Source organism: Gallus gallus, chromosome 1, assembly GCF_016699485.2.
Source record: "Gallus gallus isolate bGalGal1 chromosome 1, bGalGal1.mat.broiler.GRCg7b, whole genome shotgun sequence".
In the NCBI taxonomy this organism is placed as follows: domain Eukaryota; kingdom Metazoa; phylum Chordata; class Aves; order Galliformes; family Phasianidae; genus Gallus; species Gallus gallus.
The window spans coordinates 49040771-49057251 of record NC_052532.1 but is presented as its reverse complement, the minus strand read 5'-3'; the positions used below and the strand labels follow the sequence as shown (position 1 = coordinate 49057251).

At 41.6% G+C, this 16481-nt stretch overlaps 1 protein-coding gene across 4 annotated transcripts in view; it reads right to left on the bottom strand.

Annotated features, from left to right (window-relative positions):
* Window positions 1-15991, bottom strand: part of TTC26 (tetratricopeptide repeat domain 26) — a 46101-nt gene extending 30110 nt beyond the window's left edge. For 3 of the 4 annotated variants that reach the window (XR_003077675.3, XM_004937683.5, XM_416208.8), the window contains exons 1-4: window positions 15937-15991; window positions 15673-15810; window positions 15403-15495; window positions 7687-7801 (exon numbers count right to left, since the gene is read on the bottom strand). Coding sequence is in view for 3 of the 4 variants with exons in the window: in XM_004937683.5 (XP_004937740.1) it covers window positions 7687-7801; window positions 15403-15495; window positions 15673-15810; window positions 15937-15939 (349 nt within the window). In the remaining variant the exon portion in view is untranslated. Of the gene's footprint in view, window positions 1-7686; window positions 7802-15402; window positions 15496-15584; window positions 15811-15936 lie in introns of those variants that run through there. The other variant, XM_040668532.2, reaches the window with a different exon arrangement.
* Between the last annotated feature and the right edge of the window lie 490 nt (window positions 15992-16481).

Sequence of the window (16481 nt, the reverse complement as noted above, 5' to 3'; positions counted from 1 at the left end):
TTTCACTTCAGCAATTTTAATTGGCTTTAAAGCCTTCCTGCTTCCCATCCTCATTCCCTGTCCATTTCTTTTGAAATCCCTGCTGAAAATACTTTTTCATTTGCCTCTTCCTTCCACGAGTCTTTAAACCGTGAATAACTGCACTACCATTTCTCTGCTGGTTCTTCTGGTTAAAGTGTTTCTTTTCCTGAAGCCATGCAGTACATCCCTCATAGAAAAAAAAAAGCAGCAACAGACAAACTCAAAATCAAGGTTCTTTCTGCAGCGTGTAATATTTGAAGTAAATTGTGATTCATAATTCTAGGAATCTTGTCAACTTTCAGTGTACTGCAAATTCCAGTGTTGCTACTGTTTGGTTATGTGTACAGATGATATCATACATAGTTCTAATATTTCTTCAGTCCAGAGGAACAAAAGGTACATTAATGAATCCTGTACTCAGAGCAGGTAAGATTCAAACTAAGACATGAAGAGAGAAGAGTGGCTCTCTAAAGCCACTGAGGTCCGTAAAACTTCTGGCTCTAGCAGGTTTAGCAATTGCATTTAACACATCTCATATGGCACAAATTGTTAACAGCAGAGTTTTAAGTGACTACAGAGAGCCTTGTTGTTCACTGAGATTGACCAACGTTCTTAGTCAACAGAGCTATTAACTTCTTTTGGAAGCAATCTTCCAAAAAGCCTTCCCTTGTTTCCTGTGTTTTCTTCAGCCTACTCAGCTAATGAGCACTCTCATTTTTGCTCAGACCAACCAGCTGGCAACCCAGGATTTAGATGGAATTTTTACAAAGAACAGAATTACTTACTGTGTTTACAGGGCCAAGAAAATGCAGAGTTAGCAAAGCAGTGGCCTGTAACACAACGCTATAATTCTTCTGACATCCTAAGCCATGAAAGAGAGCTCAAACCACCAAAACCTCTTTCTCTTCCCTCTCAAAGATGGAAATTTCTAGCAATAAATAAGATTTATTTTAGACGGCAATTTAGGAACAGATTTCCATAATTCTTACTTTTTCTCTACATAATAAGGAAACTGTAATTCACAACAATGCCAAAAAAGAACCAGGCCATTCTCATCAGATGGGCACTGTGAAACTCTACGTACTCTCTCCAACTATGTCTAGAAAAAAAAAGACAGCAAATTTTCTCTCTAACGAGTTTCTAGTATAGAGGAGTACCAAAAGGAAAAGGTGGTACCAAGAGTTCTCAAAAAACCAAAATATCTTGCCAAGTATTGCTGTCCAAGGATCAAGCAGTTACAAAGCTACATGGTCTTCAGTCTAGGATATATTAGGGAATTCTCACTGGCCTAATATAGGAAAGAAAAGCTTTTCTGATCTACAATCAATATTGTGTAAGCAGCCGGAGCATTATTATTGACATCGCAGTACATTCCAGAGACTATTTTATCCACTGAGTTAGAAAGCTGGAGTACTTTGACTTAAAACAAGTTCTTCGATGGGCTGCCAGCAGTGATGCCACGGTTAACTTTGCACACACCTTCGTGTTAATTGATAGGTTTCCATATGAAAGTTTACAAAGGTTGCACATGGACCCCACATGTGCTTTCATGCAAAACTTCAACCAACCACAACCACTTCTTGCAATTCAAAACATTTGGTCATCAAAGACTCCAAAAATACAAGCAGGACAATTTGTGGGATTTACACTGAAAATAACATATTGTATAACCACAGTCCAGCAAACAAAGACTCCAACGTTCCTTTTTTTGCATAGGTTTTGTTTCTTTTTTTGAGTAGGTTTTAGCATTAATTCCCCTGTAAGTGACTTGCTAGCAGTATTCCCTCAAGAACCTAAACTGAGGAATTATTGTTTCACTGGTCAACGAATGACGGTAGTGCTACACTCACAAATCTGGCATCTGATCTGACATTGAAAATGTTATTTACTTGTTGGCAAGAGCTGGAGGGTTAGTCCGTGTTACTCTATGCCTAAAACCAGGCAAAAGATGAAACCCAAGTTTTGATGGTTTGCATAGGCATATGGGATAGGAAAAGACCTCCCACTCCGTAATACTGTATCTTACAGGATAGAATCCATTTTATATTCATTAAAATATAACCTTTTTTCATGATGTCAGGCAAGGAAGAGGAGGGTCAAAAACAAAAACAAAAAATGTAGTCCTGTTGACATTATAAGCAGAACCATGGAGACATTCAATAACAGCAGTTTATTTTCTCCCAGTGCCAAATTCATTTTTTGAGAGACCTGTGGGCAAGGTCAGAATAATTTCCAGATAGAATCAAATAACAAATATTAGATAAAGCTGCTGTTAATCACTGGGGCAGGAAGGGGTGAAAGTGCCTCATCATCAAATAACCATCTTTTGAGGAACGCTAGGCTTGCTCTTTTACTACTCTCTGTTATCAAATGTCATTGTCACTGACCTGTCAATGCCACCAGGAAGCACACATTTCTTTTCCTGTCCTACTTTTTCAAGAAGGAGACTGCTTCTTTTTTGCTTGTTTGTTTGTCTATTTATATCAGCATTCAGAAATCGAAAGATCATGATGACAGTGCTGTACTGCGATAAACTGCACCCTGCTCCTGTGTCTAGTATTGGCCTTGTACTGAAGACATCACTGAGATAGCCAGACTGGACACATCTCTTTCCACCTAAGAAATGAGACAATATCTCTATGCTAGAATTTCTGTAATCATCAATGCTGATGTTTCAGGGACTATGGTCATAGCTGACATGGATCTACAGAGCTCTTCACATACGAACAGGTGTAGAATACATCTGAACCTGCCAGAGCTGGTAGGGGGTAGGGAAGGAACAGAGATGAGAAGGCTTCAGCCAGGTAACACCAAAAATATGACTGAAGAAAACCCTATTATGCTGTCCCTGAGAAACAACGCCCTGCTCACCTGAACACAGCTGAATGAAGCCCTCTGTGCCTCAGAACCACAGTCTCGCTGGTGGAGGGAAAGTGCAAGGGTAAGGGAAAAATGTCAGGAAAAAACAGAGTCCAACACTGAGGTTCACACTTATACACACTTGAATAGCTCAACTGTTGAGAATTTTCTCACATGAAACCTGCAGAGGTAATTCACTGAATTTTTCCCTTTCCTCAAATACTTTTATTCTCTCTTATACTTAAAAGTCAGTTCAACTGTGTTCAGTTCCTCACAGTACACGTTTCATTTCAGGCATGCCTGAGCACAGTAACTTGAAGATGACTGAAACAAAAACTCAGTAATTTCTGTTATGTGGATTCCACTATGCCTTAAAGAACAAAAAAAACAACACAAACCAAACAAAAGCAACAAAACACCACCAAACCAAAATAAGGTTAGTCGTTTTTAAAGTTAAAAGATCTATAATTTGATACTTTCTTGTGTGTGCTTTGAAAGTTCAAACTCAGCTCTTTTAAAAAGAATGGCTAAAATGCAATGAAAATGAATGTTCTCAAGAAATGCAGTACAAGCAGACAGCAAATAATTTTGCATGTAGGGAAAGATGCGGCCTAAAGGAAAAGAAAATCCAGCAATGTTTCCATGCCCTCTTGTAACTGCACATTTTCATTGGCGACAACTATCTGACACCTGGCAAACATTTGTGCATGAATAAGCAAAACTGGTTTGGAAAACGCTGCTGTTCTTACTAACTCATCTCTGTTTTGCTTTTGTGCAATATTGCTCCTTCCTGCATAGACTGAAATGAGAAGTATCTGTTCAGTTAAACCACATTCTGAGCTGACACACGAAGCGCTGCAAAGAAGCAAATTAATTATAAAGCACTGCCCAGCAAAAAATAGAAGGAAAAAAACCGTTTAATGACAAGTTAATACAACCCCATCTGTGCATGAAGCTTACATTTAATTGTAAATCTCCACATTAAAAATAAAGAGACTGTTTTTTGTTGTTGTTTTTTTTTTGCAGCCTCACTTATGTGCAAATCACATTTGCTGGCATGTATTTTGTGGTTTAGAAGAATACCGTTGGTTCTTGTATTTTTCTTAATGCAGTGCTAGCCAAAGGCTTCTGAGAGCACTGTACAGGCTTCTGAACACCAGGTTTAGTTGCCACTATTTCTGTGCAAATGTGGCAGGTTGAGTTTCTGGTCTTTGTCATTTATTTCTTGAAGGCACAGGACTGGGAATGCAACCTAAGACTACTTGGTTTTACACTGAAAAATTAATACATGTATTATTATGTATTAAGCCAAGATGAAGACTTGGCTGCATTCTTAGAAAGCAAGATGATAAGGAAAATATATGTTCAGCCCTGAGCATTAAAGCACTGAGGCAGAAGGAATAAACAACGCATCACTTGGAAACTTTGATATGGAATGACTACAGAACAATATTTGCTGACTTGAAGTAACTCTACTTTCACCACAGATTCAGGAACTATAACATCCCCCATTCTGGCCAGCATTATAAATAGTGTGGCCAGCAGGAGCAGGGAGGTAATCATCCCCCTGTACTCAGCACTGGTGAGGCCGCATCTCGAGTACTGTGTTCAGTTTTGGGCCCCTCACTACAAGAAAGACATGGAGGCCCTGGAACGTGTCCAGAGAAGGGCAATGAAACTGGTGAGGGGTCTGGAGCACAAGACTTATGAGGAGCAGCTGAGGGAACTGAGATTGTTCAGTTTGGAGAAGAGGAGGCTCAGAGGAGACCTCATTGCACTCTACAACTTCCTGAAGGGAGGTTGTGATGAGGAGGGGTTTGGCCTCTTCTCCCAGGCAACAAACAGGACCCAAGGAAATGGCCACAAGTTGTGCCAGAGGAGGTTTAGATTAGACATAAGGAAAAACTTTTTCTCTCAGAGTGCCTGGTCAGGCACTGTAATGGCCTGCCCAAGGAGGTGGTGGAGTCGCCGTCCCTGGCAGTGTTCAAGAGGTGTCTGGATGAGGAGCTAAGAGATATGATTTAGTGGCTTGTGGTAGCAAGGGTAATGGGAGGACAGTTGGACTAGATGATCTTGTAGGTCCTTTCCAACCTTGTGATTCTGTGATTCTGTAAAAGGACAGCAGGAAAAAGAGGCCAGAAATATCTGACAGGAATTTGGCAGAAAGCCTAGAGGAGATAAAGTACATCTATAATGAAGAACCTTCAAAAAAGGATTCTCCTCTACTGACTTTTTGTTCCACTTTTTAGGTTATGTTTGCAGTAATTCTGGTTTATATGACTTCTGATGCACACTTATTATTTCCTGAGAGAATATCCAATTAAGTTTTATTTAAATAATGACAAGCTTCACATCTATTAAAAAATAAAGTCTTGCTCCAGAATAGAATGCAAATGATCTTTTATGAAATGCAGTAATTACCTCATAGCCTTTAATCCTCATTGCCTGATTTTTAAACATTCTTCATATTTTTTCCTCAGTTAAGAATTTTTTTAAGCAACAGCAACAGTAAATAACAAGTTGGAACTTCTATTTAATTTCCAGATATTTATAGTTTTGTGCAGACAAGCTATTCCAGAAAGCTAGCTGACATTTACATTCCCTTTCATGCAGAGACTCCAACACTGTAGGAATTTAGAATTAGAAATGAAAATAAATTATTTCTCCTTCATTTGTTTTAGTGCTGTGCTGCTTTCAGGGGCATGACAACCGCAGCAGTGATCAATAAACATCAAACAGTATGCAAAAAAGTCTGGCAATGTATTCCCAAAATAGCAATGTTAAGCAGCCCAACACTAATGGCATCTATCACTCTTACAGCAGAGTTAAAGGCAGTAGTGGATAAATGGTGGCATTCTACAGACTTCACCTGTTGTGCTTACAACTCAGTGAAGTATTTTGCTTCTTCCAGATCTTTGCAAAACCACAGAAGAAATCATAAGACGCTACAGCTTCCTCTGTTAACGCACTGAGAAAAATCGTCATTGATGCCATTGAAAAACACTAAAATAAACCAAAAGAGGATACACTTTGAGTGATAATAAGATGATTCAACGTCAGTGTAGGAAAGGCCGAAATGATGGATGTGGAATGGGGAATCTACAACAGTTCTCCTTTCTCCATTGAAAGCTCCCAAGTGTTACAAATCTTCAGCTGTGACTGCCTCCCCACCAAGCTTAAATAGCTAGGAATCATCAGTATTACAATATTCACAACAAAGGCCTAGCATCTCACTATAGTAACAGGCATGCTGTCCTACTTGCACAACTACATAAAGATCAGGAAGTAACGCTACTGCTAAGCTATTTTCTGTTTTGTCCTTCAGCTACATTCCCAATGTCAGGCCCTCCATTCTTAATGTTCCTGACCTTTTTTTTTTCTGGCACTTGAGCACTGCTAACCACACCACCTACCCTACTCCTTGCCATGCTACCAAGAACTGATCTGGGGAGCAGGGAAGAATTAACCTTTCCTCACTTTCAGCTCACAGCTCTAAAGATGCATGCCCAGCTGCGTATCTGTCATCTCCAGAATGGATAACTGTAATTTACCCTATGTGAAGCTGATGACAACAAGCAGGCTCTAACTCGTACAGGATGCAGTTACTTGCTTCCTCTGTGGTTTAGATATAGTGACACCTCAGATCTATTGCCCAATTATTTTTAGATTTCAAGTTCATGTCCTAGATTGTAATCTCCTAAACTCAAGCTTGCAGTACTTTAAGGATACTGTGAATACTAGAATTTTACACACTTCTTGAACGATATGGATCACTAATCAAGAATATGGAATACACATTTCTGCAGTTGTGTTGGAAACAAAACACTTTTAGATGGGGGAATCAAGTTCAGGATGATTGTTCAGGGAATTTTAAAGGGTTACCAGAATCTAATTATCTCTAAAAAATACTGCAAAACTGTCCTCTTTGGAGGTGCTCTAACACAGTAGCAGAATATGCAGAGTAATTTTCTCCCTACCCTATTTTCTGCCCAAGATTAAAGAAATAAAGAATGAAAGAAACAAACAAACAAGACTCCATAAGAGTCTGATCCTAAAAAGGTGAAAGTCAAAAGCTGACTGACAACACCACTACTATTAATTGTATTTAGGAAGCCCTGAGATACATGGTGATGGGAAACAATATAAGTCACTAAGATAAACAGAAAGTGATGGGTAACAAAATCAAACTGCAGAAACGTTTTTAGGCAGTAAAAAAGTGCCTTGGAATCTAATTTCCATTCTTCCTCTTTAAATGATTCCATGCATGTTCACATTAACATGGAAACATCATAATGTGGTGCAGCAAAGTCCACACCCTATAACCAGATCCCTAATATCTAACTAAAAAGGCAGTAAGACCACCTACTAAATCACTCAAACTGCTGAATTCTCTCATGTTACTTCTTGATAATTTCACTGTCCTCACTAGCTTCATCTGCAATGGCTCAAAGACATCCAGTCAGCCAAAAGCACAGTAAATTTTTGCTGCTGGTCAGCATATGCAAGGTTTTGCATTTAGAAATTAGTAAGAGAAATTATTTTCCAGATGCTTCTTTCAGTTCCAGCTGTTCCACCTACCCAAGGTATTTCTAGGGAGCAAATCACATAATAAATCTTGCCCTGAACAAAAAGGAGGAAAAAGAAAAAAAAGAAAAAAAAAAGAAAAAAAAAAGGAAAAAATCCACTTTGTTAAAAAGTATCCTTAATTACTCTGAAAAAATAGCACTGTATGCCTTTTCTGGAAATCATTTTAAGTGTTCAAGTCAACAAACAGTTCATTTCATCAATCGGAGATATACATCTCACCTTTCAAGGCTGCTTGTTCAGCTTGTGTGTACATCCCCAGAAAGAAGTAGGTACACGCAAGGTTCACCCAAACATCGGGATTGCAAGATGGTTGTTTGGTCAAGGCCTCATATTCCTGTAAAAGAAGTGTTTTTTGTTGTATTTTTTTCTTCATTTAATACCATACAAATTATTCAGCTCACTCACCTTATTGCCAAATTCATCATCACTCTTACAACTGAACTATTAAATTTTAACCTAAGATACATTCAGCAGCCCCTTGTTGTTTACGAAAATGGAAGAGTCAATGGGAACAAGTAGCACTAAAAGTTGTCACTGCGGGAAACCTGTCAATGCTGTAACAGTTACAAAGTCATCAAGATAACCAGAATAATTGCAAGGCAATCCAAAGAGGTGTGGCAAGACAATTTTTTATTTTAAGCTTTTATTTTATTTATCAATGGCACAAAAATATAAAAGTGTTTACTTCACCTTTAATGGGTATAGTTTATAAATAAATACTCATATATTGCAGGTGTGTGCTCCAAAAATTTTACTGATAGGGATGCCTTATTAAAATGTTTTGAGACTGTATTAAAATACAAGCCCAGAAGTTGGTCTTGGTCAAGTTCAAGTCTACCATACACACAAAAATATAATTATAGCAAATATTACTGGATTGTGCCTAACTTCACTGTTTCTCATGTTAAGATTTACAGCCAACAGCTATCAAAAGCCACTGAACACCATTTTCTGATATTTTTCACGCTTTCACATTCATTATGTAACCCTTAATAATAATAATACATAAACTATTCTATCTCTTGTTATTTGTGGGGGAAAAAAAGTAAAACCGAACGGACAAAACTTTCAATCTGCTCTTTTAATGAAGCAAGAAACTCTGCAGCTATGGAACAGTGATATTCCTGAAGATAAACATCTTGTGCTCTGCACAACACTAGCTAATTAAAACACAGGCATGGAGGAGACCTCTCAATGCCATTTTTTCTTCCTTGAGGCTCTATTAAATTACTCAGAAGGACCTTCCCAGTGAATGTGCCTCCTGCTTGCGTTCCTTCTCCCTGTCCTATGTCCAACCTCCAGCACAGGGCAAAAGCAGGCCAGGTCATTCAAGGTTCTCACATGACTTGCTTAATGAATGATATCCCTATCATTCTCAACCAGCAGAAACCTCTCATATCTCTCAACAACATACCCCATTGCCAACTCTGTATTCTTCCTGCAATTAATTGGATCCTCCATTAATTGGAATTTCTGCCTTCCTGGTGAATTTACTACATTGCACCACTGTGCATGGAAGTCTTCTTCCCATGGGGGAAAGGCACAGATATAAGCATCAATCACTAGAGAAACTATGTCCAAAGGGCTGTGGATTCCAACAACAGACACACACTGACAGCAATAAAGTTTATGGTTGCTAGTAAAAAGAATTTTTTCTGTTGCCACATGAAAGTAACTGCACTCTCAACCACAGAAGCTATTGGTAAGGTGCGCTCTTGAAAGCCAGCCCAGTCTTGCTAGTATTCTAGTGACTAACTGTTCTCAGGAAGGCTTTAAAAAAAATAATAAATTAATTAAGAACAAAAACCAAACAAGCAAACAAACAAACAAACAAAAAAAAAACAGACAAAAAACAACAAGCAACCAACAACAACAAAAAAAGAAAACATTTACGTATAGGCTGACATTCCCTACTGAGGCCAGTTCAGTCTTGACACAGGCCTGTGACGGAGCTCTGAGACAGGCTACTGCTTTTTCTTGGCACCATCTGGAATCCTTCAAAATCCATTCAAGTTAAGTGCACCCAAAGGTCTCTTTCGGCTATGGCTTCAGGCAGATTAATTAGAAAGGACAAAGTGCATAAACACAAGTCATGTTCTGGCTTGGCCATTCAAGACATGCAATAAATAAGGCCTGCTGTGGCATTACTAACGCAAATCTGTGAAAACACAGTAAATAAAAATGAGGACTGTTAGTCCTTCCTACCATATAGTTCTGGGCCACGAGCCTAAGCTAAGTGCTGTTGCCCCTTCACTCAGTAAAAGGCATTCAGCATTACAGTCTCTCAAAGACTATTCACAAGAGCTTTTCCCCTTCCGCATACAAAACAAAACAAATCACACAACAAACCCACCAAAAAAAACCCAACCAACAAAATACAAGTCTTTCCAACAGCCACATTGGGGCATATTTTTGCCAACCAAGGGCTTGACAGCTCCATGCTTTTTCACTCTTCTCTACCTCTCATCCTGTCTAAAGGCATACACTCAGTTTTCCATGGAAGCAGGCTGATAGGCTGATTGCCTAAGGCTATGGACACCTACTGGCAGTGCACCTACAGACAACACTGAAGGCACTGAGTAGAATACTGCTGGCCTCATTACTTCTCAGGATTCTCCAAGCTCATAAACAAAGGTTCTGCAAAGATGCTGAACAGGCCAACATATGTGCATCAGAAGTATTGAAAGGAAGTGTGGAGATACTTGATTCCTGGCTACAGTCAAGACAAAGAAGCACAGAAAACTGAGAACCAAAATTCCATATTTTTCTTTCCAGCTCCATATACTCTTATACTCTCAGCGGAACAACTCAAACAAGATTAGATATTGCTCATGCATGAACCATTACCCTAGTATACCTCTGTTTCTTTCACACTTCAGTATTTAATTCAGGCAGATCAGGGTAGGTAGGAGGTCCTTACCCTTACCCAAGAGGTAAAGCAGTTCCTGATTCTCTGCCGAAAGGAAAGCAGCAGGCAGGAAAGCCTGCCAGAATCCCTGGATGACAAGTGATGGCAAACAGACAGGTGTGTGTGGGGGTTGAAGTTGGTAGAAGAGGAAGAAACCTCCACAAAACTAATTAGATCCTCCCATCAACTAGGGAAGTCCCACTTGCCATATAATGCCAAGAAGACACTTATCTGTCTACTGTTAGTAAAAATCGATCTACAAGTGAGTAGGAAAGCCCTCAGGGACTGCCACTGTGACTGCTGGAAGGGTCCAGAGCAGTGCCACTTGTAAACTGGTGCACAGCAGCAGTGGTGATCCCAGACAAGTGTTGGTGGTATATCCTTTGAGAAAGGCATCTACCTATTAAGAAAGGAAGAGTGTGAACCTAGTCAGGTTTGAGCTCTGCCTAGAGACTGTTGGTATGAGAACTTGAATGTGCTGATTATATTGCTGTAATTCTCCCTGAGGATACTCTTGGAGTTGCAGGTCTGTCTGATTTTCACTTTTTCCCCACCTCTCCTTATGGATGATGATGGCTACATCACCTCAATTCCCAAGACTCTCCAAGAGGTGGCATGCAGCCAGCACGCCTAACTCATCATGAAAATCTCATTATAAATGAAAGGATTATTAACAGCAGAATTTCATCAGGTATAAAGAATACCAACCACAGATTAGGAATATAGTGACAGAGACAACAGATAGATAGCCACTTGCAGGCACTTATGACTGTGATTCATTTAGGCTTTGTGTAATGTCGCTCTGTATAATTCTGGAGAATTTTCTACCCACAGTATTTCATTTATCATGGTCTGCGCACATCCCGAAGAGATCTAGGGATTATAGAGAATCAAGGAATTTGCCCTTGAAATACACCAATGCTTCTGTAACATAGCAGTGAAGATAGATCCTGCAGGCACTTCAGCCTCAAAGCTGATAACTGAAAGGGAATTCAACCTACACAGTACAGTCAACACTTTGTCTTGATCACTACAACATTTGGAATTACAAACACAGTGTTCTGACCCAAAAGAGACTAGGCTGAGATGCGCAGGCTCATTTCCCACATGCTACAAGAGCAACAAAGATATCAGGATTCGTTACTGTGCCAAAAATCAGTCTTAAAGTGGAAAAGACAGGCTCTGTGATCTCTCACTTTAAGAGGTGTCTATACATGGTTTGCGGTTGGTTTTTTTCTGTGCGTTTGTTTTTTCCCTATTGGGGCAAAAGAGAAAAACAGACTGGGTTGTAGATTTTAAAAGCCTGAATCAACAGCATCATCTAGTGGTGAACTGAATACAACTGATCAAATCCAATTTCTGCAAAAACAAAGCTGTTACTCTTTTGCTTAAACTCTGAAAACCTACTCTGGCCATATAGGCACCTACTGGACATTCAAAAGAAATCCCAACCTATTATTTGTTTTATACAAACATTTTTTTCTTTTTAAACTTTCACTCCTTATGAACACCTTAACATCCGGATATAAATTTAGTAAAGCTACTGATTGTTACATTCATAATCTTTCAATGACACACCTCTAAACGTGAATATGAAGTTACCATTGTGTTCTAAACTGCTGTTCTCCACTTTGTGCGATGTGTATTGTCAACCTGCTGACACTGAACAGCTCTAACTTCTCCCAGCAGATGTCTGTTGTTTAACCTTTACTCAAGGGGAACGTGTCTTTTCAACTTACTTGGAGGCCTGAGAAATTCTGTTTCTACCTCACATAAGTTCTGTGCACACGACCGTGTATTGCTATAGTTAAACACCTAATTTTACCTAGAAGTCAAAATACTGTGATTATTCTATGATCAATTTCTGCGTGGTTATTTTCTTTTGCTAATATTTCAATTTACATAGGTTGCTCTGAAAGTAACGCCTACTATTTATTTCCATGGAAACTACAAGAGATACAAAGAGCACAGTAACACTACTTGATAGAGCAAATTTTCTGATACATAATGCTGCTTTTCAAAACAGGCCCCCACCACTGGATATGCATTTTTGCCAGCAATGAACAAGAACCTGCATGCTGTGCTCATAAAATCTGCATCAGTAGAGGCGACCCACTGTTTCACAGATGTTATGGCGGCATCATTGCTAGGAAAAGGTTGTCCACGCAGTCCATCTTGCAACATCCTGAACAGACAGAAGTCAGAAGGAGCCAAATCCCAACTAATGAGTAGGTGTGGGTGGACAGTCCAGCCAAATCTGGCAGTCCAGCCCAGTTTAGCCTAGTTCTGTGACTAATGGGGCAGAGGGACCCATAGATCCATGCCCCAGGAAAGAGGGAATGGAGAAGACAGAGAGATGGGCCCAGAGAAGGAAAAACAGCAGCAGTGAGCTAAGGGAGAAAGCTAATTTACTAGATATGATAGCAAAATAAATATGAATTTGAGATAACACAATACAATATAATTGGAGCTGAAGCTAATAAATCAAATAAATGTCAGAGTGTGTCCAAAAACTGAAGGCCTTACTCTAATGCTGTAGGTGAGACAGCTAGGGAGCACACACAGCAGAGACAAGCAGAAAGAGACAGCCCTGTGACTTCCAGGCAGTTTTATCTTTCCCTCTGAACAGAAAATTGAAACAGAATAATGAAGCCTTCTGGGAGCTGTAGTTCATTCTTCTCTTCTGGGACTAGGCTCCCAGAACTACTGACAATCTGTGGAACTGCAGCATTAACTCTTTAACTCCCAGCACACTACATGATGTTATGATGTGAAATATCAATTACAAAAAATCATAAAACCACGACAGTGCTCCATGGTCTTCAAACTGGTATGGGGCCCAGCATTACTGTTTTGCAAGAGAAAGTTTGTCTTCCTCTCTGTCCTGACTCTAAGTTCAAGCCTTCAGCTTAGTCAGCATTGCAGTGTAGCTTTCAGAATTGATGGTTTGTTCGAGTTCCAGGAAATTCAGAAGGACCACCTCTTTCCTATCCCAAAAGACAGTGCACATCACAGTGCACAGTGCGGGCTGCGTCTCGGAACTTCCTGTTTGATGGGGAATTCACATGTCACCACTCCATGGACTGTTTTGACTCTGGCTCACAGTGGTAACACTGTGTCTCATCACCAGTGATGATGTGATCCAGGAAACTGTCACCAACAGCCTCGTATTGGTTCAATAGGTTCTGACAAACTTGCACGTGGTGTTTTTTTCTCTTCCTGTACAAGCATTCATGGAACCCACCTGGAAGAAACTTTCTGGTATTCCAGCATTGCCACCATTGTTTCCAACACACTGAAGTTGATATTCAGCTCCGTACACAGTGCCCTGGTCATGATCTGCTGATTCACCTGGATGAGCTGATCGAGATGCTATTCATTTTGTGGTGTGAGATCTGTGTGTGGTCATCTGGAACATGTCTTGTCTTTCATGTCACAGTTGCCACTGCTGCACCACCCACTGCCTCGCTGTGCTCACATCCACAGTTTGGTCTCCATAAATGTTCAGCAGGCATCAGTGAATGTCAATGGGTGCCATTTTTTCTGCATGGAGGAATTCAGTGACATGCCTTTTCTTCATAAGCACTTCCATGCCAGACATCATTTTGTTAGTCTACCTCTATGCTGCCATCCATCTCACAGTGACAAAATCTAAGGGAATAGTGGCAGGAATGTTCAACCTCTACTGCTATACCACAAACATCTGCATCTAACATCATGGGCCAACATAATAAAATAGAAGGCATTACTTTCAGAGTAGACCTCATATATACTTTTTAAAAAAGATAATTTCTCCCAGAGTAGGCAAGTTAAAAGGCTGAAATGTATTCTCAGATGACAACTGCACTTCATAGCAAGTTGTGATGGAGCTCTCCCCCAGCTGATATGGACCAAAACTAATAAGCCTTAAATGGTGTAATACAGCATTGTAAGGATCCAGCAATTCACATCAGTAGGAATGCAGCAATGGAAAAATCACTACTCAGGCAGACTGAGTTATTTCCAAATCTTCACTTGCTTACACGCAGCCTTGTGAGTATCACCAAACAAGTCTCCACATTACTCTGTGTTCAGGAGTGCACAGTGACTCTATCCCTCGGAAGTACACAGCAAAGTAGGCAACAACATCTTGTTCAGATTTCTATAGATAAATATGTTAGCACAACTGAGAAAGGAAATCCAGTGATACTGGCGATAAACTGATAGTCAACAAAATGAGTTTTGCAGGAGACATAAATGGACACAAGAGAAAGACTTACATATGGAGTCATACACAAAAAGCGACGCAACAGCACTGTATGGTGCAAATATTGATAACTTAGGCATACTTGAATAATCAACGTGCCTCTTAGTGACTTAAAACGTTTGGAGAATGTCTTATTGCATGGAATTATCTAACATAAGAGAACACACAGAAAAATAATAAAGTTCATTAAACGGTCAGGGCCATCAACCTCTAAAGACAGTCAAAAAGCACGCATATTATGTATTAGGAACACAATGAAGACTACAGCATAATTAAATCTAGAAAACAAAACTGTGGAAAGTTAACTGCAAGAATGGAATGGAAAAACTGAGAACATGAAGTATGACATTAAAAGGGGCAAATCAGTTTACTGATCCTAGTGTTAAATCAAATAGTAAGTAACCACAAAACATCTGTTTTCTTGGGCAAACACCTCTTCTTCAATCCACACTGCCTTCCACACCATTCATCTTACTATCAGGAACAATTTCTTCTCAGGAAAAGCAGTGCTGCAGTGGCAGAGGCTGCCCAGGGAGGTGGTGGGGTCACCATCCCTGGAGGTGTTCAAGGAAAAGGTGGATGTGGCAATGAAGACATGGTCAGTGGGCATGGTGGGGATGGGCTGATGGTTGGACTGGATGATCTTAGTGGTCTTTTCCAACCTTAATGATTCAGTGATTATCACATCTATAATTGGGCTGGCTGGCAGAAGTGTTCCCTACCACAGAACGCCTTCCCGCTGTTGCCATCCCTGGGGCAGAGTCCCAGTTCCCCATCTCACCTCCAGAGCTCTCTTGTAGTCACCCAGATGGAAGGCACAGTACCCGATCCAGAGGTCAGCATCCTCCTGCTGCTCACCCGCGTGCCGCTGAAACTTCGGAGGGAAGAGGGAATGTGAGACCGCTGTCAGCAATCAGACACAGTTTATAAACACCAGTAAAGCAACACCAGGCCCATTAATACCGCGGGCAGTCCGACGGCTGTGGATGCCGCTGGGTGCAGCCGCTCTCGGTTCCCAGGGAAGCAGCAGGCCCCGGCCCGCGCCCGTTACCTCCAGCAAGGCGATGGCGCCGGTGAAGTCCCTCCCGGCCAGCAGCTCCTCCAGCTGTGGCACCTTCTTCCCTTTCTTCCTCCGCCTGTCCCCCTGCGGCGGGGTGCTCCCCACAGCCGGCTTGGCCCGGGAGAGCATCTGGGCAGAGAGCAGAGCGGAGCAGGCTCAGAGCGGGGCCCCGGAGCGGGGCCGCCCCACTCGGAGCGGGAGGGAGCTGGGAAGGAGCGCCCGCCCGGCCCGCGCCCCCCGCCCGGCCCCTCTCACCATCCTGCCGCCGGGCCCGCGCTCCCCGCGCCGCCGATGGCGCCGTTGCCGCGGTAACCGTGGGACGGCGGAAGAAGGCGCGGAGCCCAGCGATGCGGCCAATAGGCACCGCGCAGAGACGGGCGCCGTCCCCCGGAAGGGCTGGCCTTTGGCTCCGCTGAGCTCCCGTGGGCTGCAGTCAGCTCGCGCGGGGGGCGTCTCTCCCGCAACGTCTTTTGGTTGTCCAACTCCCCAGGCTTGGCGCTCCCCGCTCCGACCTCCCCGGGCACACACTGATGAGGTGCAGGACACAGCCAGAGAAGTGTACAGGCCTTCTGGTTCCCATATTGGTTTCTCACCAAACCACTTTGATCCCTACCTTTTCCCCACCTCTGGTCCTTCTCCACAACATCCCACAATGCTGCGTGTCCAACCTTTTGGCTCACCTGGGCCACACTGAGTGAAGAAGAGTTGCCTTGGGCCGCATTTAGAGATGGTGTGATGCTGTTTCCTTGCTGCTGAGCAATAGGTGCATGCCCACATGTAGCCCATGGGTTGGGCATGCC